This window comes from Rhineura floridana, chromosome 22 (genome assembly GCF_030035675.1).
Source record: "Rhineura floridana isolate rRhiFlo1 chromosome 22, rRhiFlo1.hap2, whole genome shotgun sequence".
Classification (NCBI taxonomy): Eukaryota; Metazoa; Chordata; class Lepidosauria; order Squamata; family Rhineuridae; genus Rhineura; species Rhineura floridana.
The window spans coordinates 16,789,507-16,809,609 of NC_084501.1; the positions used below are offsets into that span (position 1 = coordinate 16,789,507).

At 48.2% G+C, this 20,103-nt stretch overlaps 2 protein-coding genes across 3 annotated transcripts; one reads left to right on the forward strand and one right to left on the reverse strand.

Moving 5' to 3' along the window:
* The first annotated feature begins 28 nt into the window (after window positions 1–28).
* ILF2 (interleukin enhancer binding factor 2) lies at window positions 29–11,442 on the forward strand. 2 transcript variants are annotated; one of them, XM_061605821.1, is made up of 15 exons: window positions 29–193; window positions 1,968–2,027; window positions 2,565–2,607; window positions 3,043–3,147; window positions 4,001–4,078; window positions 4,526–4,628; window positions 4,720–4,785; window positions 5,292–5,408; window positions 5,659–5,737; window positions 6,573–6,660; window positions 7,894–7,955; window positions 9,188–9,302; window positions 9,869–9,959; window positions 10,330–10,501; window positions 11,302–11,442. In XM_061605821.1, the coding sequence occupies exons 1-14, from the start codon at window positions 189–191 to the stop codon at window positions 10,488–10,490; spliced, it is 1,173 nt and encodes a 390-aa protein (XP_061461805.1). In that variant the 5' UTR covers window positions 29–188; the 3' UTR covers window positions 10,491–10,501; window positions 11,302–11,442. The 2 variants fall into 2 exon arrangements, with proteins under 2 accessions (XP_061461805.1, XP_061461806.1); XM_061605822.1 differs by having other exon boundaries at window positions 10,330–10,497; window positions 11,299–11,442.
* A 330-nt stretch (window positions 11,443–11,772) lies between these two features.
* Window positions 11,773–18,749, reverse strand: SNAPIN (SNAP associated protein). Its single transcript, XM_061605823.1, has 4 exons — window positions 18,467–18,749; window positions 15,439–15,485; window positions 13,848–13,966; window positions 11,773–12,234 (listed from the first exon to the last, which is right to left on the reverse strand). Exons 1-4 carry the CDS (start codon window positions 18,601–18,603, stop codon window positions 12,130–12,132), a joined length of 408 nt encoding a protein of 135 aa, XP_061461807.1. The 5' UTR covers window positions 18,604–18,749; the 3' UTR covers window positions 11,773–12,129.
* Between the last annotated feature and the right edge of the window lie 1,354 nt (window positions 18,750–20,103).

The window sequence follows — 20,103 nt, forward strand, 5'->3', positions numbered from 1 at the left end:
CAACCAATAGCAGCAGGCGTTACTGCTTGCGGAAACCAATAGCGGAGAAGTTTGTTGCCGGGTGGGCAGAGCGGCGGGCACAAGAGTAGGCCGGGTGGTTTTTCTTTCATACTTCATCCCCTCGCCTCTCTTTCATCGCACCGTTTCGTCTTCAGCCGGAGCACCGACGGTTATTGTTCGACGGAACCATGAGGTGAGGCTATGGGGGGAGGAGGGGGAAACTGAGGGGGACTTTCCATTTGTGGGGGGTGAATGGGGCTTGTGGGGGGAGGGGTCGTAATGAGGGGGGAGGGGAATTGGGGACATGGGGGGAGGGGAAGTATTATTATTAATTTAAGATATGCAATTTAAGTTATGCAGACGATACGATCCTCTTAGCAGAAACCAGTAATGATTTGAAACGAATACTGATGACAGTTAAAGAGGAAAGCACAAAAGCAGGACTACAGCTGAACGTCAAAAAGACTAAAGTAATAACAGATGATTTATGTAACTTTAAAGTTGACAATGAGGACATTGAACTTGTCAGGGATTATCCATACCTCGGCACAGTATGGAGACAATAGTCAAGAAATCAGAAGAAGGCTAAGACTGGGGAGGGCAGCTATGAGAGAACTAGAAAAGGTCCTCAAATGCAAAGATGCATCACTGAACACCAAAGTCAGGATCATTCAGACCATGGTATTCCCGATCTCTATGTATTGATGTGAAAGTTGGGCAGTGGAAAAAGCTGATAAGAAAAAAATTAACTCATTTGAAATGTGGTGCTGGAGGACAGCTTTGTGCATGCTATGGACTGTAAAAAAGACCAATAATTGGGTGTTAGAACCAATTAAACCAGAACTGTCAATAGAAGCTAAAATGATGAAATGGAGGTTATCATACTTTGGACCCATAATGGGAAGACATGATTCACTAGAAAAGACTATAATGCTGGGAAAACCAGAAGGGAGCATGATTGTCTAGTATCAGGGGTGGGGGAAAGAGAGAGAGGCAGTAATAACCAAAAGTGGAATTTCCAGGTACAGAAACAGTCTATCTGTCTCTCTCTGTAAGAGTCAGATAACCGGGGGGGGGGGGGAACATGATAGCCAGAGGTGGAACTTCCAGGTACAGAGCTAGTGTATCTTTCTACCAGTATTAGGTAACTGAAGGTGGGAGAGACAGACAAGATCAAAAAGTGGAGTTTGCAGGTACAGAAACAGTGTATTGCCCTGCAAGTATAAGATAACCAGAGGGTGAGGGGAAAGAGGAGAGGCACAGCTATGATAGCCAAAAGTTGAACCTCCAGCTACCGAACTAGTCTACTTCTCTGCAAGGATAATGGGGGAGAGGGGGAGAAACTTGATAGCCAAGGATTGAACCTCCATGTACAGTAATCTACCTCTGTCCAAGCATCAGATAACGGGGGGGGGGGGGAGGAGAGACTCACGTGTTAGTTAAAGATGGAACCTTCAGCTACAGAAGTAGCTTGCCTCTCTGCAAGGATCGGATAACGGAAGTGAGGGCGAGAGAAACAACAGCCAAAGATGGGACTTGCAGGTACAGGCACAGTCTACCTCTCTGCAATCACCAGATAATGGAGAGAGAGATAAAGAAGAGAGCCTTGGCACTTCATGTGCCCTTGGTGCTGTTGAGCTTCAAGAGGCATGTGTGACTGGCTGGATAACAAGAGGAAGCTGCCGCCTTCTTGGTCAGACCATTGGTTCATCCAGCCTGGTGTTGTCTGCAGCAGGAGTGGGGTGTCTGTGGCCCTCCAGATGCTATTGGACTCTGTCACTCCCATCAGCCCCAGTCAGAATGGCCAATAGTCAAGCATGATGGAATTAGTGGTCCAGCAACGTCTGGAGAGCAGCAGTTGCCCCCTGCTTGATATAGAGGGGGTAAGGGAACAAACCTGAGTATAGTGGACATCACCTTTTGATCCTTCCTTGACTCTTTTCCTCCTCTTCCGTGGCTTCTTGCAGGGGTGACAGAGGCCGTGGTCGTGGTGGGCGCTTCGGTTCTCGGGGTGGTCCTGGAAGCGGGTAAGTCCCACATGGTGTCAGGAGCCAGTGTGATTCTAGTGCCATGAGGGTTGTAGAATGCATGTGTCCAGTGAGTGGCCCACAAGATCCTGTTCCTCCACCACGCGTCCTAAAGGGAAACTCAGAGTTGCCTAGCCATAGGAGCGTTTATAATACAGTACAGCGTAACAGTAGAGAACCTGAAAAATGTGGGAAGGGTCAGTTAAAATAAGAGTTCAACGAGGACTTGGGTAAGATCTGCATTGGCTGATGTGTGTGTGGGTTTTTTTTAATGCTCATCTGTTGTCATTTTGCCTTTGACACAACAATTCTCCATCCCGTTCTTTTTCCCTGACTGTGTGTCCTTCTCTCCCAGCCTCAAGTGGAAGAAATTGTTAGGATGCCTGAGTTGTGTATGTTATATAAAAACCATCAGCGAGTCAGTATTCTTTACCTTAACCCAGTGAGGGCAGGCAAAAGATGTACCGTAGGATGTAAAATTCGGCCCAGGCAGGAGTGAAATCTAAAAGCCCCCCTCCTTTGTTAACTGCTTTTCAGGTTCCGTCCCTTCGTGCCTCATATCCCTTTTGACTTCTATGTGGTAAGTCGAACTCCACTGGTCCTTTAGGTGTGTGGTTGGTAGTTTTTCAGTTCGAGAAGTCTTTTTTTGGGGGGGGGGATTAAAAATGGCAAACTGTGGGATTGGAGAACTTGGTTGTTCTCTGGATATAGTCAGAGATGATGGACCTCCACTTTCAAAATTTTTGTGGGAAGGCTTGATCTTGTCAGAGTGCTTTTGGGCAGCTTGAAACAGAATTTGGGGGAGGCCAAATTGGAGGACCTAACCTTGCCCTTTAAAAAAAATCAGTCCTGTTTCTTTTATAATGGTCTATTGATGATAACTGTTTTGCATGCACAGATTGGTCTTTGGTGCTGCTGAGTGGTGAAAGTCCATATATGAACTCTCCCTGAATGGGATGTGTATAGTATACTAGAGTGAGTGAGAGTCGTCATAAAAGTGTCCTTCTGCATTTAGTGTGAGATGGCTTTCCCCCGCGTGAAACCAGTGCCGGATGAGACTACCTTCAATGAAGCCTTGCTGAAGAGAAACCAGGACCTTGCTCCAACTTCTGCTGAACAGGTGCAATTCTGCATACTTGCTGTACTCTTCCCAGTAGAATCAAGATGCTTCTGTCAAGGGGATTGGGAGGGGGCATTGCATAAAATAAACAGTTGCTTTTCTTGCACAGGAGTGCTCAGAGCTCAAACTTCAGTTTCCTCTAGGATGCAGAGTTGAAATGGCTTCCCGGGAAGAATCCTGGAACTTGTAGTTTGGTAAGAGTGCCATGACTTGTTAGGGTCCCTCCGTCCCGTTCCCCTCACAAAGCTACAGTTCCGAGAGTGGTTTAACAATCAAATTTTCTTTCCAGGGAAGTTTGGGAATTGTAGCTCAGTGAAGGGAATAGGGGGTCTCCTAACAAATCGACATCCTTAGCAAACTACAGTTCCCAGGATTCTTTGGGAAAAGGCATGACTGTTTAAAGTGGAATAATTCCACTTTAAGTGGATGGTGTGGATGCAGCCACAGTCAGTCTCTCATATCAACACAAACTGAAGCGTAATATCCTATTTTGCACAAATCTGTTTGATGTTATTATTATTATTACTGTTAATAGTAGCACTTTATTTTATTCTCCAGATCTAGTTCCATTGGAATTCTATAATCTGTAAATAAAACCGTCCATCTTTATTGCATCCTGTAAACATTGTTCAAACTCTGTTATGGGTTGTCTGCAACTTAGGTTCTACTCAGAACAAACCCATCGGAATCAATGGACCCAAGTTAGTCATGCCCATTAATTCCAATTGGTCTGTTCAGGGTATGATTCACATTTTGTACACCTGCCTTGAGGCAGCAATTGCACATTAAAAGGTGTATATAAATCAGGCAATAAATAAATAGCCATTTCATACTTTTTCCCCTTCCATACTAGGCTTCCATCCTTTCTCTGGTGACTAAGATCAACAATGTGATTGATAACTTGATTGTGGCACCAGGAACATTTGAAGTGGTAAGTCTGCCTTCCACCTCGCTTCCCAGAGAGGGCATTGGGAGCATACTCGTGTTTATCGAGGGAGGACCTGTTTTCATCTGACGGGTTGTGGCTGGCCAGTTGAATCTTCTCTTGGTATGCATTAATCCAGAGGATCTGGGCTGGAACTGAAATGGAATGGCCTCCATGCCAAGCCCAGACAGGATCCACTACACACCATCTCAAATCAGAGTTCTGCAGGCTATAGCCAGGGTAGCTGGCTTTTTTTAGGTCCATGGGCACACTTGGATTTTTGAGCAAGTGTTGTGAACACTGCCCTCCCCTGTGTCCCACATCTGCCTCCTTGAGAAGCACATAGGGCTAAAAGAGAAAGTGGAAAAGAACGTCACTCTTCCAACTTCCCAACACATTCTATGGGGTTGCTCACTATCCCTGTTTTAAGTGAATGTGCATGTTTCTCACCAGCAAATCGAAGAGGTTCGCCAGGTGGGATCCTACAAGAAAGGCACCATGATGACTGGCCACAACGTGGCAGATCTAGTTGTGATCCTGAAGATCTTGCCCACATGTAGGTTTCCGTATTCATGCCGAGGGAAAACCTTGGAGGGGAGGTGGGGAGCGGGCTCTAACCGAATCTTGACATCTGGTTCCTTCTGCAGTGGAAGCTGTTGCTGCCTTGGGGAACAAGGTTGTGGAGAGCCTGAGGACGCAGGATCCCGCTGAAGGTCAGTACCACGGCCCTCTTCGATACAGGAGCCCCCCTCAGTTGCTGCGTTCAAAGCAAAATGATCTCGGGGGGTGGGGAGTTATATGTTAGTTGCATAGCCAGGAATCAAATGGACATGTGAGCCACCTGGAGAGAACACTAGTTTCCCGCCTCAGATATGGTTGGATAGATTATAGGGGCAAGGAACAGGTGCTGGACTACATCTCCCATCATCTCTGGCCATTGGCGAGGCTGGCTGGAGCTGATAGGAATTCTGAGTCGCAGCAACACCTGATGGGCCGCAGGTTCCACATCCCTGGGCAAGTTCCTGGGTTCCTCCTGGGAGGAACGGCGGGATATAAACCTAATAAATAAAATGAAGCCCGCAGATCCGATATTGAGGCGCGCAATGCCATCTAGTCCACAACACTGAGAGGTACCTGCTTGCTGAGTGTTGAGAGCTGTAGCGCCTCTTTAGTAACTTTACATCTCAACTCGCCCCACCCCCGAATTTCTCTCCCTTAGTACTGACCATGCTCACCAACGAGACCGGTTTCGAAATCAGCTCCGCCGACGCGACGGTCAAGATTCTGATCACCACCGTGCCCCCCAACCTTCGCAAGCTGGACCCAGAGCTGCACCGTAAGGAAATATGGATAGTCTGGTTTCTCAGGGAAATTGGGGAGGGGGTAGACGAACAACCTTGCTTCAACAGGTTGAGAGCTTCAGCGGAGGGGTAGGAAAGAGGGAACTGCCCAAGGGTTGTGCTGTGGGCTGGGCGTGACGGCTGGAGGTGCGTGCCCAGGACAGAACGCAGCAGCATTTCCCTGCCAAACGTGAGGCTCGGACCTAACTTTCCCCTAACATCTTTCTCCTTCCTTTCTACCCCAAGTGGATATCAAAGTGCTGCAGAGCGCCCTGGCTGCTATCCGGCACGCCCGCTGGTTTGAGGAAAACGCTTCTCAGTCCACGTAAGTCCTTGCGTGTGTCTCTCTCTTGCGCACTTTGTGGTCAGGGAGTGGAGACCAGTAGTTGAAAGAATAAAGAAACTTCAGGTTTATTACCACAAAGAGGTCAGGTCATACATGCTGAAGCAGCCATGTAGTTTCCACTCAGGGAGCCATGTCTAACTGAGAGCAAAAGACGGGGAAAAAAGAGAGGAAGGGCAGCAGCAAAGACTGCAAAAACCACCAGTGCTTTAGAGGAGGAATCGGCAGAGGCAAGGATAGACACCCCCCCTTTCAGGTCCTTTGTAACATGTGTTGGTGCTTTGCTCCCACCATCCCAACATGAGATCACGCCTTTGCACTCAAGTCATTTAAACTGGAATAAGGACAGGATAGCACTGCTGGATTGGACCAAAAAGGCAGTCAAGTCCAGCAGTCCACCTCGCACAGCATCCAACCGAATGCCTCTGGGAAACCCACAAGCAGAACATGAAAGCAAAAGTGTCTCTCACGCACACGCACAGGGTTGGCCCTCTGACAACTACTGTTCAGAGGTAAACTGCTGCTGAATGTGGAGGTTTCATTACCTCTTGTAACAGCCACTGGTTGACCTCTTCAGTGATCCAGAACCTAGTATTACAGAGAGAGTTTGTTTTACTTAGAAAATGTATAAATTGCTTGATAAAATCCTCCAACCATCATTCAAATAAAATGATAAATAAAACATGGCTAAAATCCACAGCCCAATTAAAAAGAGACTTAAAATCACCATCTAAAAACAAAGACAGAATCAATTAAACAAATACAAGAACCTAAATTGTGTGTCTTCTGCGGATGACACTGTTTGACTTCCTTTCAGGGTAAAAGTCTTGATCCGTCTGCTGAAGGACATCAGGATGCGGTTCCCAGGCTTTGAACCCCTCACGCCTTGGATTCTTGATCTGTTGGTATGTGGAAAAATTGAGGGTTGGGTGCTTGGCTTCCAGTGTTGGTTGATTCTCTAATGCAGGCTGCATCTTGTTAACACTTGCTTTGGGTAGTACGTTCAAGCATCCCATTTCGGCAACTCAGAGAGGTTGAACGGTGGAGTACAATCTATCCATTTTCACTGAGTGGCAGCACTTTGAGGCTTTAGATCAAGAACTAGGAGATTTTTTTTTAAAAAAATGAAAGTGAATTTAGTGAAGAGGCATGTTGAGACTCAGCGGTGTCAAGGACAGTTTCCTGAATAATTTAATCCTTTTCATTTGCAGATAATTATGTAAGGTTCAAAAGCTCTTTAATGCATCATTTCTCCTCCTCCCCTCAATGTTCCCTTTTGAAGGAATTGGTGACAACATATCTACAATTAATTTTGGAAAGTTGTTTGCTATGCATTTAGACCCCTCTTAAGATATCGTAACCAATTTCTGCATGATGGTTCCTGAAATCAAGGAGTGGTTTTTCGTCCATTTGGATACAACGGGGTGCCAAGATGGCCAACAGAACCTTTTGAAACCGCACTGATTTTTGTTTTGGCCAGTGTGGTGTTGTACTGATTAAGGTGTTGGACTACTACCTGGGAGACCAGGGTTCGAATCCCCACATAGCCATGAAACTCATTGGGTGACCTTGGGCCAGTCACTGCCTCTCAGCCTCAGAGGAAGGCAGTGGTAAACCCCCTCTGAATACCACTTACCATGAAAACCCTATTCATAAGGACGCCGTAAGTCGGAATCGACTTGAAGGCAGGCCAATTCCATTTAGAATTCCCAAACAATGCTGGGAACGAGACTGCTAGCACTTCATGAAATAAAATATCTGACTTGCGGATGAGTAAGGTGCATTGAATTTGGTGGGACTTAATTATTATTTAGTTATTTATTTATTAGATTTATATCCTGCCCTTCCTCCCAGTAGGAACCCAGGGCAGTAAACAAAAGCACTAAAACCACTCTAAAACATCATAAAAACAGACTTTAAAATATATTACAACAAAACATCCTTGAAAACATATTAAAACAAAACAGCTTTAAAAACATCTTCTTTAAAAACATTAAAAAGTAATTCCAACACAGACGCAGACTGTTTAATTCTAAATTAAACACACAAAATTGTGTTTCCAGTAACTGGGGGGAAGCAAGGAGTAGAGAACTGCTCTCCAACATCTGCATCCCTCACCGTCTTTTCTCTTGTTCCAGGGACACTATGCAGTGATGAACAACCCCACCCGACAGCCCTTGGCCCTCAACGTAGCTTACAGGTACAGTCGAAAAGCAAATCCCTAGAACACTCGCGGGGGACGGAATCTGTCTTCTGAACCAGTTGTGGGGAGAAATGCTTTTGCTTCCGGCTCCGACCTTCGTGCCCATATCAAGGGCTGGGGATCCCAGCCAGAGAAAATGCCCTGAAGGAGCCCCCAGTCTCTCCCCTGCGACTACTGCTTGCTCCTTGCTTGTCTGCTTTCCTCCTGCCTTCACATGCCAGTTTCTAGGCCTTCCCTGTGCTCCATCTCATTTCCCTGGGAGAAAGCTCAAAAAGAGAGCAGCTGCTTTGCGTGTAGAAGGTCCCAGGATCAATCCTCAGCACCATCTCCGGGTTAGGGCTAGGAAAGTTTCCCTGCCTGAAACACTGGCTGGCTGGACCAGCGGTCGACTTTGTATAAGGCAGCTTCCTCTCTTCCGACTTCGGTCCCAAAGTGTTTACTTGGAAACCTAAATTTTGGATCAGGAACTAAAAGTGTGTGCAGCTATTACGCGCATCAGTGCCGAGTGTTCTTCAGAACTCTTGTAAAGCCGTGCCTCTCTTCTAAAGCCATCCGCACACCTGACCTTCCAGTTACTATACCTCCAGCACTGCAGAACCCCCTCCTTACCCAGCCCCTCGCCCATTTCACGTAGATCGGTTCTTTTCCCCCCAACCCGACGCCCTCCAGCCGTTTTAGACTGCAGCTCCCATCTGCCCCAGCCTTTTCCAAAAGAATTACCCTCATGACGTTTTTCATGCGAGGAGGATCCGAGGTGCCCATGGTGGTGTTGCTCGCTCTCCTTTTGTTAACGATAATCAAGGGGGCGAGGAACCATTTTCAGCCCGAAGGTCCCCATGCCAGCAGTGGGCAGGGTCCGAAGGCAAAAGCAAGCGGAGCAAGGAATGCCGACTGCACTTTGGAATACTAGACTAGTTTCTACTCCCGATATTGCCTCGTTGCTTCTCTGGGTAGAGGCTCTCTGGAGAAACAAGAGGCCTGATCGGTGTTCAAGGGTGCATTCCGACCAGGCAAAAATACCCAGAGTGGGTGTAAAACAGGAACGTGGCCTAGGCAGAGGGGGTCTGGCCGGGGGAGGATTCTGAGGGCCACATAGAGAGGCCTGGAGGGTCACTTCTGGCCCCCAAGCCTGAGGTTCCCCACCTGTGATAACCCGCAGCGGTGCTGCCTGACAAAAAGAGCATAAAGGAGCTCCTTGGTCTACTAATCTTGCTGCTGCTTCTTCCCAGGCGCTGCCTTCAGATCTTGGCAGCCGGGCTCTTCCTTCCTGGCTCTGTTGGCATCACCGATCCCTGTGAGAGTGGCAACTTCAGAGTCCACACAGTTATGACCCTGGAGCAGCAGGTAATCCCCGTTCCCTCAGTCAACCGAGATACGGTATAGTGAAAGGGTGAAACCCGGTGCCTTCCAGACCCTACCTTCCCGAAACATCTGGAGCCCCCCCCCCCCCGTGGCTATAAATACGAGTTGAAAGCCCCGCTCCTGTCCTTGGCCACAAACTTTAGCTCTTTGGCCTGCCTGTCGGGGCTGTTGGAAAGATTACTGGAAGTAACCCTCCACGTGCAATCCTCAAAGCTTCCCCGCGCAGCTTGTGGCCTCTTATTAGAATCCTGAATTTAAAAACTAATAGGCCTAGTCCTCATGGGTAGGATAAAAAGTTGGAGATGTGCATTTGGGGGCCCCCATAGATTTCATACGTGCCCGGATGCTTTGCAGGCTACAAAGCCACTAAATACCGTGTGCCCTGCAGTATTACGGGAGGCAAACCTGCGTTTTCTGTGCAAGTGGTCAGAGAAACATGCTGTCAAAAGGTGGATTTGCCTCCTTGCAAGTAGAGCCCGGAGGAAGCGTCCTTGGAAGTGCAGGGGGATGAAGGAACTTGCCTGCCAATCTCTTGTGTTTCCCTGTAGGACATGGTTTGCTACACAGCTCAAACCCTGGTCCGCATTCTTTCTCATGGCGGGTACCGGAAGATCCTTGGCCAGGAAGGAGACGCCAACTGTAAGTAGGAGGTCTTGGATGGAGCGCCATACAGAAATAGTAAAACACATCATAAAATAAAACCAACATATAATCATGTAAAACTGATGCAAAGCCATGTATTCAATGGCCGTTTTAGTTTCGTGCTCTTTTTGCATTTCAGTTTTTCATGCCACTCGTCCTGCGTGGTTTTATGTATGTTCCTATTCTCTGTTTGTACAACGCCTGGAGTTTATTTTATGACATCCTAAAACGAACCTGATTTTGGGGAGAGCAAAGGGCTCTCTCAGGGTAAGGAGATTTCTCTAGCCCAGGGATCGGGGGTCCACAAGCATCTGCCTGACTCACCATGCTGGAATATATATATATATGTGTTTCTTTTGCTTTACAGACTTGGCTACTGAGATGTCTACCTGGGATGGGGTGATTGTGACCCCATCAGAGAAGGCGTACGAGAAACCCCCGGAGAAAAAGGAAGGGGAAGAGGAGGAGGAGAACCAGGAAGAGACGGCTCCTGGAGAGGAGGAGGAGAGCATGGAGACCCAGGAGTAACCCCCCCCCAGGTATGATTTGGGGGTGGTTAGAGGCGGCAGCTTCTCTGGGTTCTCTTGGCCCTCGACAGGCAGGAGCGCTGCTCTTCCAGCCCACCTGATTGATAGCCAGGCATGCCAACAGCTCCCTGCTGTGCCCTGACCAGCCTGCTCATTTCCTCCAGGCTTCCGCCCTACTGAGCCAATTCAATTCCAGACATGTTAGTACTGACAGTGAGAGCTAGCAATGCCTCATGGCATTAGTGTATGGCAGGAGGATGGACCGATTCCTCGCCAGTATTGATCAGCTCTGGGATACCCAAGGCCCAGGTTTTATAGCGAGGATTGCCAGTGTGGTGCCTGTGATGTTTTCCCCCTGGCACCCACAGAGCCTCTGAGCCCCTTTTGGTCATCAGGTATCGAGGGTAGTGTCCTTGTTCTCCCTTGACAAGGGTGTAGAGCTGAAGGGGGAGGGAGTTGGAAGTGCGGCGCTCTTTCCAGTTTGCTTTTTCAGCTCTGTGTCCTCCTCAAGGTTCAGGTCACTTCTCCTGTATCTGACTTTTGCCTTGGTCCGTTCGAAAACTGAAGCATGTCTCCACCCGCTTTCTCTCAGACTCTTAGGGCAGGGGACGCCAGTGGGCTGATCTGAGGGAGGGGGTGGCACCCATAACATCTGCTCAAAAATCCCCATGTGCCCACAGGCCTAAAAAGGCTGGCGACCCCTGGAAAAGCTGTGGGTGGCATGCCCACAACATTGTTTGTTTTAAGGGTGAGAGAGGCGAGAGGCTGGCACTGAGCAGGCGCTTCAAGGGTTGTTTGCATCTGTCTTTCAGTGGAATCTGCCAGTTTCCTGATGGATGAACCAGCTGACGAAGTTGCATTACAGGACATAGCTTGAGTCCTTTCCAATGTGTTATTTCTAATTGCCTCGTTTTTATAGTTCTTGCCATTAAAATGGTGTTTTCCTTTTAAAAGCTGTTGGTTGGCTTGTCTGCCTCCATGCGACATCTGTCAGTTGGGATAACTGATAAGAACAAACTCAGTTGTAAAAACAGCCTTCAAGAAGGTCTCAAACTACTAGCCTAAAATGGCAAAACTTTCTAAATGGGTTAATGATTCTCTCTTGTTAAAGCAGGGTCTGTAGGCTGTTGTGGATTCCTATTCCTGCCTATTTCCAAATGTCCTCTGTTAGATGCCCCTTAGTCTAACTGCTATTGGCCTCTAGGACTAGCATATAACCCTGTGTTTCCAGGAGCCACTTACAGAAACCCCAGAGTGTGACAAAGGTTGAGCTCAAGCAGTGCTAAAGATTAACTGGCGTAAACTTTTATTGCACAAGCAAGAGGCGCAGTTCTTGGCCTATGTTACTCCAGAGCCAAAGGCAGACCCAATTGCACCAACTCCATCTTAAAGAGTACCTCAGGGGGAGCATTTTAGGAAATCTATGTGCCCACACCCTTTCTTTTGTGATATGAGAGTTCCATACACAGGAATTCCTTTCTATACGTAGGGCTCCTAGCACCGTGCAGTGTCCAAAGGCCGGACTTTATCGCTTTCATATTGTGCTTCGTGAGCCCGCAACACCCACACAGTAAGAATGCTGCAGCTTCGAGCAATCATGTGCTTCTCTCTCTCTGGATGTTCCCTTAGGCAAGGTCTTCTCATTTGCTGGGTGAGCCCTGAGGGTAGGCGCTGCTCCCTTCAAGCATGGCTTTTCTGCGGGCAGTCTCCTTGGCCATGCTGTGGCTGAGTCTTCTCAAGCGCTCCTGTAAAGAGGGAGAATTTTTAGCAAAAGTTGTCCAAACAGTGAAGATCCTTGATTACACGTTGTGTAAAGTTTCTAGTCCTCTTCGATGTGAAGGAAAGGGTCACCAACTGAGCAGAGCTCACATTGCATGTTGCTATTTACAACCAGGTTTCAGTCCTAACAGAGCTGAGAAGGTTCCCCTGCACCACCATGTTTTAATATAGAAAATGAGAGATCAGCTGTCTAGCTATCCCTCCCGTGGTGCTGTAGTCCACGGGTGAGGAAGAAAGTCAGCAGTTAAATCACTCAACAACAAGCCTTAGGTGAGCTAGCCCTCTCCAGGTGGTTTGCACTACAAACCAGGTCTGGTGCCCAATGGGAGTTGTAATCTAATATATCTGAAGCCACCAGGTTGCCTTAAAGGCTGCTTTCGCACATGGGGCTAATAGCGCTAGTTTACCGGATTAAAAAGGTAGCGCTTCGGTCCATATTTCAAAAATCCTTTTCACACTGCAGTACCTGTTGTACCGGCATTTTGTGCAACAGTCGTTCACACAGAGCACAGTTCCCCCCCCCCCCCCAATTCAGCCTCACGCGACACCGGATGAGCTGGTTTGAGGCCTGTTCTTTTGGTGCGTGGGGGGGTTGAAAGAGGCTCAATCATGATCAGCTGAGAGGCACGGCAGCGCAGCAGCACAGGCTGCTCTCAGCACCTGGGATCAGCTGGGAGGCGCGGCGGTGGCAGCACATGAAGGCTGCATGCTGGGAGGGCTGTTGGTAAGGGCAGGAACGCACTGCATGCTGGGAGGGCTGTCACGTGAGCAGCGGCAGCTAGCGCAAAACTCCCGCAATCTTCCGGTTTCCCAGCCTGCTATCGGAATTTTTCAGGTATCATTTATTACAGAAATTAGCCCTAAACTTCCAATACATTCCACCAGAATTCCAGAGCTACTCATTATGTCGTGTGAAAGCTCAAATTTTATGCGCAAATTAACAGGAAATAAATCATCAGAATAACAGAATAAAGTGCAGTGTGAAAGGGGCCAAAGACTAGCTGTGCCTTCAACATGCAGATAACACTGACCTCAGCTGCGCGTCTCAATGTATTTCTACACAGCTGTTGGGGCCAAATGGAAGAGCTAGGCCTAGGAAGCTGCCTTATGGCCGGTCAGAACACTGGCCCATCTTGCTCAGCATCGCTGACACTGACAGGCAGGGGACTTCCCCAGACCTACCTGGAGATGCCATTGGGGATTGAACCCAGGACCGTCTGTGTGCAAAGCAGATGCTCTGCCCTGAGCGATGGCACTTTGCTCAAAGATTCCAGTCATTGTTCTGAACAAAGGTCCGTGTTCCTAGCGACACAGGAAGGAAGCAACCTTCTAGTGAGCGAGGCCATTGGGTTCATCTAGCTGAGGACTGTCTACACTGACTAACAGCAGCACTCCAGGACTTTAGTCACGGCCCTACTTGGAGATGCCAGAGACTGGGACCTCCTGCGTGCTCTACCATCGAGCTACAACCCTTCTCCATAGGTATTAAGGAACTTTTAAATTAGGGACTAAGCCACCGAGGCCTACTCTCTGGCCTCCTCTGACTCCCAGCTACAGCAGGGTATGACTGTTCACGCACCTGTGCATTCTGTAGGATATTATTAACAAGGACGACCCTGCGCCGGGCGTTGAGCAGCTTCTTGACATAAGGGTCCAGGTCAAGGGCAACCTTCTGGTCTTCGTTGATGCGACAGAGCTCTAGTTTCGAAAGAGGAGGGTGAGGGTAAATAGGTTTTAGGCAGGAGTGTGACCTGAGCGCTACTGACAGCGTAGGCGGCCCCCAGTAACTGAAGAGATTGCACAAATGGTTTCAATGTGGAAAAAGGCGAGCCCAGTCCTTCACGTTGCCAATTTGCTAGAGGCCTGCAACACACCTGCTAAATTTGAATAGGTTTGCACTCCAAAGGTAATTGGGTGTCAAGTTGCACATTAAAACAGAGATGGAGAAAACTGTGGCCCTCCAGACACTGATGAACTCCAGCTCCCATCAGCAGCCAGCATCTCCCAAATGGTCAAAGGTGATGGGTCTTGGGAGTCCAGAAACACCTGGAGAGCCTCAGGTTCCCCACCCCTTGTCCTACACCAATCATCGCAACCAATCAGGGATCACATATTAAATGCATCTAAGGAGGTGCAAAGCAGGGATGGGGAGCCTGGGGCTCTCCAGATGTTGTTAGACCACTTCCCACCAGCCCCAGCCAGCATGGCCAGTGGGTCAGGGATAAAAGGAGGTGTAGTCCAGCCTGTGGCCCTCCAGGCACTGACTGACTCCAGCTCCTGTCAGGCCCAGCCAGAAGGGCCCAATGGTCAGGGATGGGGGGGAGTCATAGTCCAGCAAAATTTGCAAGGCCGTGGGTTCCCCATCCGTAAAAAAAAAAAAAAAATGCAAAACACATTTTAATGCTCTTCCCTGGAGGTGCATTTGGGGGAGGGGGAGGAGGAGAAGAAGGCAGCACAAATTGTTTGCAGGAGTCCTATGACCCTCCAGGGCAGAAAGGGCTGGTAGAGGGGCCCCTTCAAATCAGATCCTCCTGGCTCTTGCTACCCAGTTCAAATAAATGCAATCAGTCTACTGAACTACCCGAAGGCCATGACAAACACAAAGTACGGAAAGCAATATTTGGAACATTACAGAATAATACAGGTAAATTACCATAGGCAAACTCAGCTTAAAACTCTGAATCTCCAAGATAGTTTCTGGCAATTTGGTCTAGTTCTCTCTTCCTAATCTTTTTTGCTGCCAAGGCGAACAAGAGCCACTTTATGCGTCACGTAGCCACTGGTGGCACTCAAAAGTAAACAGACTGTTTCTGCAAGGGCGTTCCGGCATGCATAAAGTTAGCAAAGGTTTCAAGAATCTCTCTTGGATCTCTACACAGAGGGCAGGTTAGCACATAATGAATAACGTCTTCCGTTTCTTCAGATAAATATGGGACAGTCATTACTTCACTCTTCCACCCGGGGACAATGCAAAGCTCAATTCCCCTTGGAAAGGACTCCTACAAGCTTAGAAGCCAGTGAAGTACTTTACCACCAATGTCGAAAAGGTTGCTACCTCCCGGTTGGAAAAAAGGTTAAAAGTATATAATGCATTCTAGAAGCAATCCAGTTCCTGCTCCCCTCCTGGTCGTGTCCTCACCCGTTTTCTCTCTTGCTATGCAATTATTTACCTGTAGCCAAGCTATCAATGTGTTCCCGCAATTCCACTTGACTCTCCCTGCCGGAAAAAGAAAGAAATAACAGCAAGAAAAAAAAATCCCATGGAAACTTACTAGCCCACAAAAAGAAAATTCACTAGTCCAGGTGGGAGGGCTTCTCCAGATGGTGCTGAACTACAACTCCCATCATATCCCTGTTTGTTGCCTATGCTTGATGGGGCTGATGGGAGTTGTAGTCCAGCAACATCTGGAGGGCCAAGGGGTCCCCACACCTGCACTAGACCATGTGGAATACCAGGCTTCAAATCCCCTTGAAGCTCACTGAGTCAGACCTTGGGCCAGTCACTGGGACTCACATCCTAACCTACCTCGCAGGGGGGTTGCCAGGATAGAATGGGGACAAGGAGACCAATGAAGGAAAGGTGGGATAGAAGTGAAGTAATAAATAAAATATTGGGGGGGGGAGATCATTCCTTATCTGCAGTCCATGCTCCTAAAAATCAGGTGCAAGGTAGCCATGATGCCAGTCAATCATCAAAGAAGTTTTTATCTCCAAATGTTGGATAGGCAGTCTCACCCAGAAGATGGAGCACAACATTTTTTAAAAAATAAAGTATTCATTGATTGGCTTTATATCCCACCTTTCCTTGCCCAGCGCGGCAAACAAACACTGTAACTACAAGAACAACATACTGAAAACCGTTAAGACATTCCAAAACAATCAAAACTTTTCCACAACACAGTTCAAAATGTTATTTTATCAGTGATGTTTGGAATGCAAGGAACACTACCCTTCAGCCATCCAACGCCTGGGTAAAACAGGAAGGTTTTCAAATTCCCCCTGAAAGGCAATAGTGATGGAGACAGATGAACCTCACTGGGGAGGGCATTCCACAAATGAGAGCCATGGCTGAAAAGGCCCTGTCACGGGGCAATGCCAACTGGGCAATACCTCGCCTGCTGATCATAGGGGCTGAGATGGTTGATACTGGGAAAGGCACTCTTTTAGGTACCCGGGTCCCAAGCCCTTTAAGGTTTCATATGCTAGTACTAACACCTTGAATTGGGGCCAGTAGCTCCAAGGACAAGCAACACATGGTCCCATTTGGCTTGGCCACTTACCAGCCTAGCAGCCGCATTCTACACTAGCTACAGCCTCCGGATTATCTTCAAGGGCAGCCCTACATACAGGGCATTACAGCAGTCTGGATAGAAAGTCACCAGAGCATGTAATGGGGAAATTGTGGGGAAATGGAACAGACTGTCTCTGAGAGGCTGGACAGTCACTGGTAAGGCCACTGAGGTTGTGAGACTCCTGCATTGAGCAGGTGGGTTGGACTAGCCAACCTCTTCACGTCCCCTTTCCAAGTCTTTAACGTTTTAGGATTTTACTAATCCTGAAACCAAAGCTGGCTTATATCATTACATCCATTCCTGCATTGTGAGTTCCATGCTTCAGCCCTGTCTCCCCCGGACACACAAATCCTTCTGTTTTTTATGAAGGAAGGCAAAGACTGACTTGGCCCCACTCATCAGCCAGCCGCCCTAATCTTTGCTTTTATCTTCCCTCCCCATTCCTTTTGTGTCTGTGAGCCCACGAGCAGGCACTGCTTTACCTTTTAAGGCAGGTAGGTTAGAAACTTTATATAGTGTTTAATCATCGTCATAATCACCTGAGCCTTCTCTCACACACACACTTTCATCCTAGCACCCACTCCTCTGGCAATTCAATATGAGCATACGTTTTAAAAGCTGTGTCTTCATTGCTATGCCTCCTGGTCAATTTCTGCCTGTCACCAAGCTGTTAAGCCCACTTTGAGACAAACAAACATTTCAAAAGCTGCACCCATGCCGCTGTATCCACAGAGGTGGGACAGTGTGAAGCAGCTACACCTGGTGGTTTTCCACCTATTACAGTTATAAAATCACTTCGGGAGGCGCAAACATTTCAAAAGCTGCGTCTCTATTACTGTAGTGGCAGAGAAGAGGTGTGGCGTGCCTGTGAAACAGTATTAACCCCACTTTGGGAAAGGCAAAAGCTTTAAAAGCTTTATTCCCATCACTGTATTGGCAGGTAACTACACCTGGTGGATTTCTACCTATCACACAGCAATTAAGTCCACTTTGGGGCGGGCAGAAGCTTATAAAACTGCACCCCTGACACTGTATCAACTATTACCGATTACTTAATTAATCAACCAATCTTCTTTTCCACCCTTCCTCATAAAAGGCGCCCAGGGCAGCAAAGGACAAAACACTAAAAACATCTTAACACATCTCAAAAGCATTTAAAAAATAAAACACCTTAAAAGCACCTTTAAAAAATATTTTAAAACATCTTAAAAATCAATTCCAAAACAGCTAGACAGAGCGTGTGTGTGAAGGACCTACTATACCTGCTGAGTTTCTGCTTGTCCCACAATTACTCAGCCCACTTCAGCGCAGGCAGAAGCTTAAAAACTTGCATACCCACTGCTATATTGGCAAGGCAGGGCGCGGCGTGAAGCAGCTACACCTGGTAGATTTCTAGCTCTCTCACACACATAACTTCCATCAGACACAACGGTCAATAATCAGGGAGGATGGGAGTTGTTGTCTGAAACATTTGGAGGGCACCAGGTTGAAGAAGGCTGCCTTCCACAATGATTGTGCTTTCCAAAGCAGTATCCACAAATTCTATGGTAGCGAAGCACTGATATATTTATTTTATTTTATTATTAAAATATATTTATTTTAGCATGTGTTTTTAAATTGTTTTTTTAAAAATGTGTTTTTAAATTTGTATATTCGTTTTTAATGTTTTTAACTGTTGTAAACCACCCAGAGAGCTTCAGCTATGGGGCAGTACACATATGTAATAAATAATAAACACACACACACACAGCTACGAATGATGCACTTTGGGACAGGCAGAAACTTTTCAAAACCTGCGTCCCCACCACTCAGCAGGGAGAGGGGCGCTGTGAAACTGCCACACCTGGTGGATTTCTGCCTGTCGCACACCTCCCGGTTTTTGCCTTGATAAACCTCGGTGCCCTACCTGACTGCGTGGACATGCGTGTCCAGCTGCCGTACGGCCGGGCGCAGGAACTCGAGCAGCCCTTCCGCGAAGAGGTCTCTGGCCGCGGGACCCACCGGGCTCGCAGGACCCGAAGGCACCGCCGCTGCCGCCGCCATCGCTCTTGGCCTGGTTAGCCGTCGCCACAAGGCACGCCGGGAGAACTTTGGTCAAGGCAAGGGAGAAGTCACGCCGCAAAGGCTCACGGGAAGGAAGAGAACAGCCGAGGAGAGGGACGGGGGAAGAAGGAAAGGAGAATAAGTCTCGCGAGAATTCCGGAAGGAAGAGAGGGACATCGCTCGCTGCCAATGGGATTGTGGGAAATAAAGTCCCTTGGAGAGTGCGGGGGCAAGGAAAGGGAGCTGCTGGGTGGCACCGGGGCAGCTGGGAAATGTAGGCTCAGGACATGGGACGGTGGCGGCCTACCCATCGCTAACACGCAACTTGCGTGACATTTCCACATGTTTACATACAATTCCTATACCTGAGGAACTCCTATTCCCATCATCCCAGGTCGTTGAGCCTACTTGCTGGGGCTGATGGGAGTTGTAGTTCAACAACAGCTGAAGGGCCCCAACCAGAAAATATAGTCAATTCGTGGGGAAGACGGTGTACAGTCCAGGCGACACCTGGCCTGTGTCCAGGTGCTAACTAGCCCTAGCCAGCACGGCCAACGTTCGGGGACGTCGGGAACTGTAGTCCCACCATATCTGGAGGGCACCATGTGGGCTACCCCCTTCTTTGAACCAGACTTGGACCGGATAGTCCAGAGGATTGTCCTCTGCCACGTAGGGGGCACGGGCCACCCTAGGACAGGGTGCACCTTTGAACTTTCAAATTTCTGCCTGCAAGGCGGCTGTGCTATGTTCCTGTATTCCAAGAGGCCAGTACTTATTTATGCGGGGCAGTCCTCTAGCTTTTCTGATTTCTCCACCCTGTATACGTATGCGTGCACGCATGCACACATACATACTTTCAACTCTTGCCTTAAGCTTAAGGACTAGAAACTTGTATTTAAAATGAAAAGTTGAGGTTCACAGGATACTGTATTCCGCAACCAGTACCATTTCCTGCACTCTCGCTCACACACAGAAAAACCACAGTAAGGCCCATAAACCAGGAATGTGGCCCCTCAGGGCCAGAAACCAAATGTGGCCCTCCAAGCCTTTTCATGCGGCCTTTCGGACTCTCTCCACACCACGCATCCCTCCCCAGCCAAACCCGCTACTGGCCCTGCTTCACACTTCCTTGAGTGTCTTTGAATGTGTCCTTAAACCCTGATCCTGCCTCTGGCTTGCCTGGATGGAAGACTGAGAGGGGTGTGTGATAACTGGCCCACTGTACCAAGGTAAAATTAGCATTCCTTGCTCCATCCATTTTTGCCTCTGGACCTGCCTACCATTGGCATGTGGCCATAGGAATGTTGCCCAGGAATGTGGCCCTCAAGCTGAAAAAAATCCCCTGCCTTTGCTGTTAAGGGAAATTGCTTGCTCGAGAAGGCAAGCCAACTGTTTTCACACGCTCTCCCCCCCCCCCGCCCCGATGCTTCTGTGGCCCCCCCAGATCTTGACCATGATGATCTGAAGCATGGGACTTATCTTGAGCCGAGTCTGCAATTC

Excerpts from the sequence above, each read along its gene's own strand:
- ILF2 (XM_061605821.1), top strand. Across the intron at positions 2,028-2,564 it reads CGGGGTGGTCCTGGAAGCGG|GTTCCGTCCCTTCGTGCCTC; the intron begins GTAAGTCCCACA and ends ACTGCTTTTCAG. Across the intron at positions 2,608-3,042 it reads TCCCTTTTGACTTCTATGTG|TGTGAGATGGCTTTCCCCCG; the intron begins GTAAGTCGAACT and ends TTCTGCATTTAG.
- SNAPIN (XM_061605823.1), bottom strand. The coding sequence starts at position 18,603 with ATGGCGGCGGCAGCGGCGGTGCCTTCGGGTCCTGCGAGCCCGGTGGGT. Across the intron at positions 15,486-18,466 it reads ACGCATGTCCACGCAGTCAG|GGAGAGTCAAGTGGAATTGC; the intron begins GTAGGGCACCGA and ends TTTTTCCGGCAG. Across the intron at positions 12,235-13,847 it reads ATATCCTACAGAATGCACAG|GAGCGCTTGAGAAGACTCAG; the intron begins GTGCGTGAACAG and ends CCCTCTTTACAG.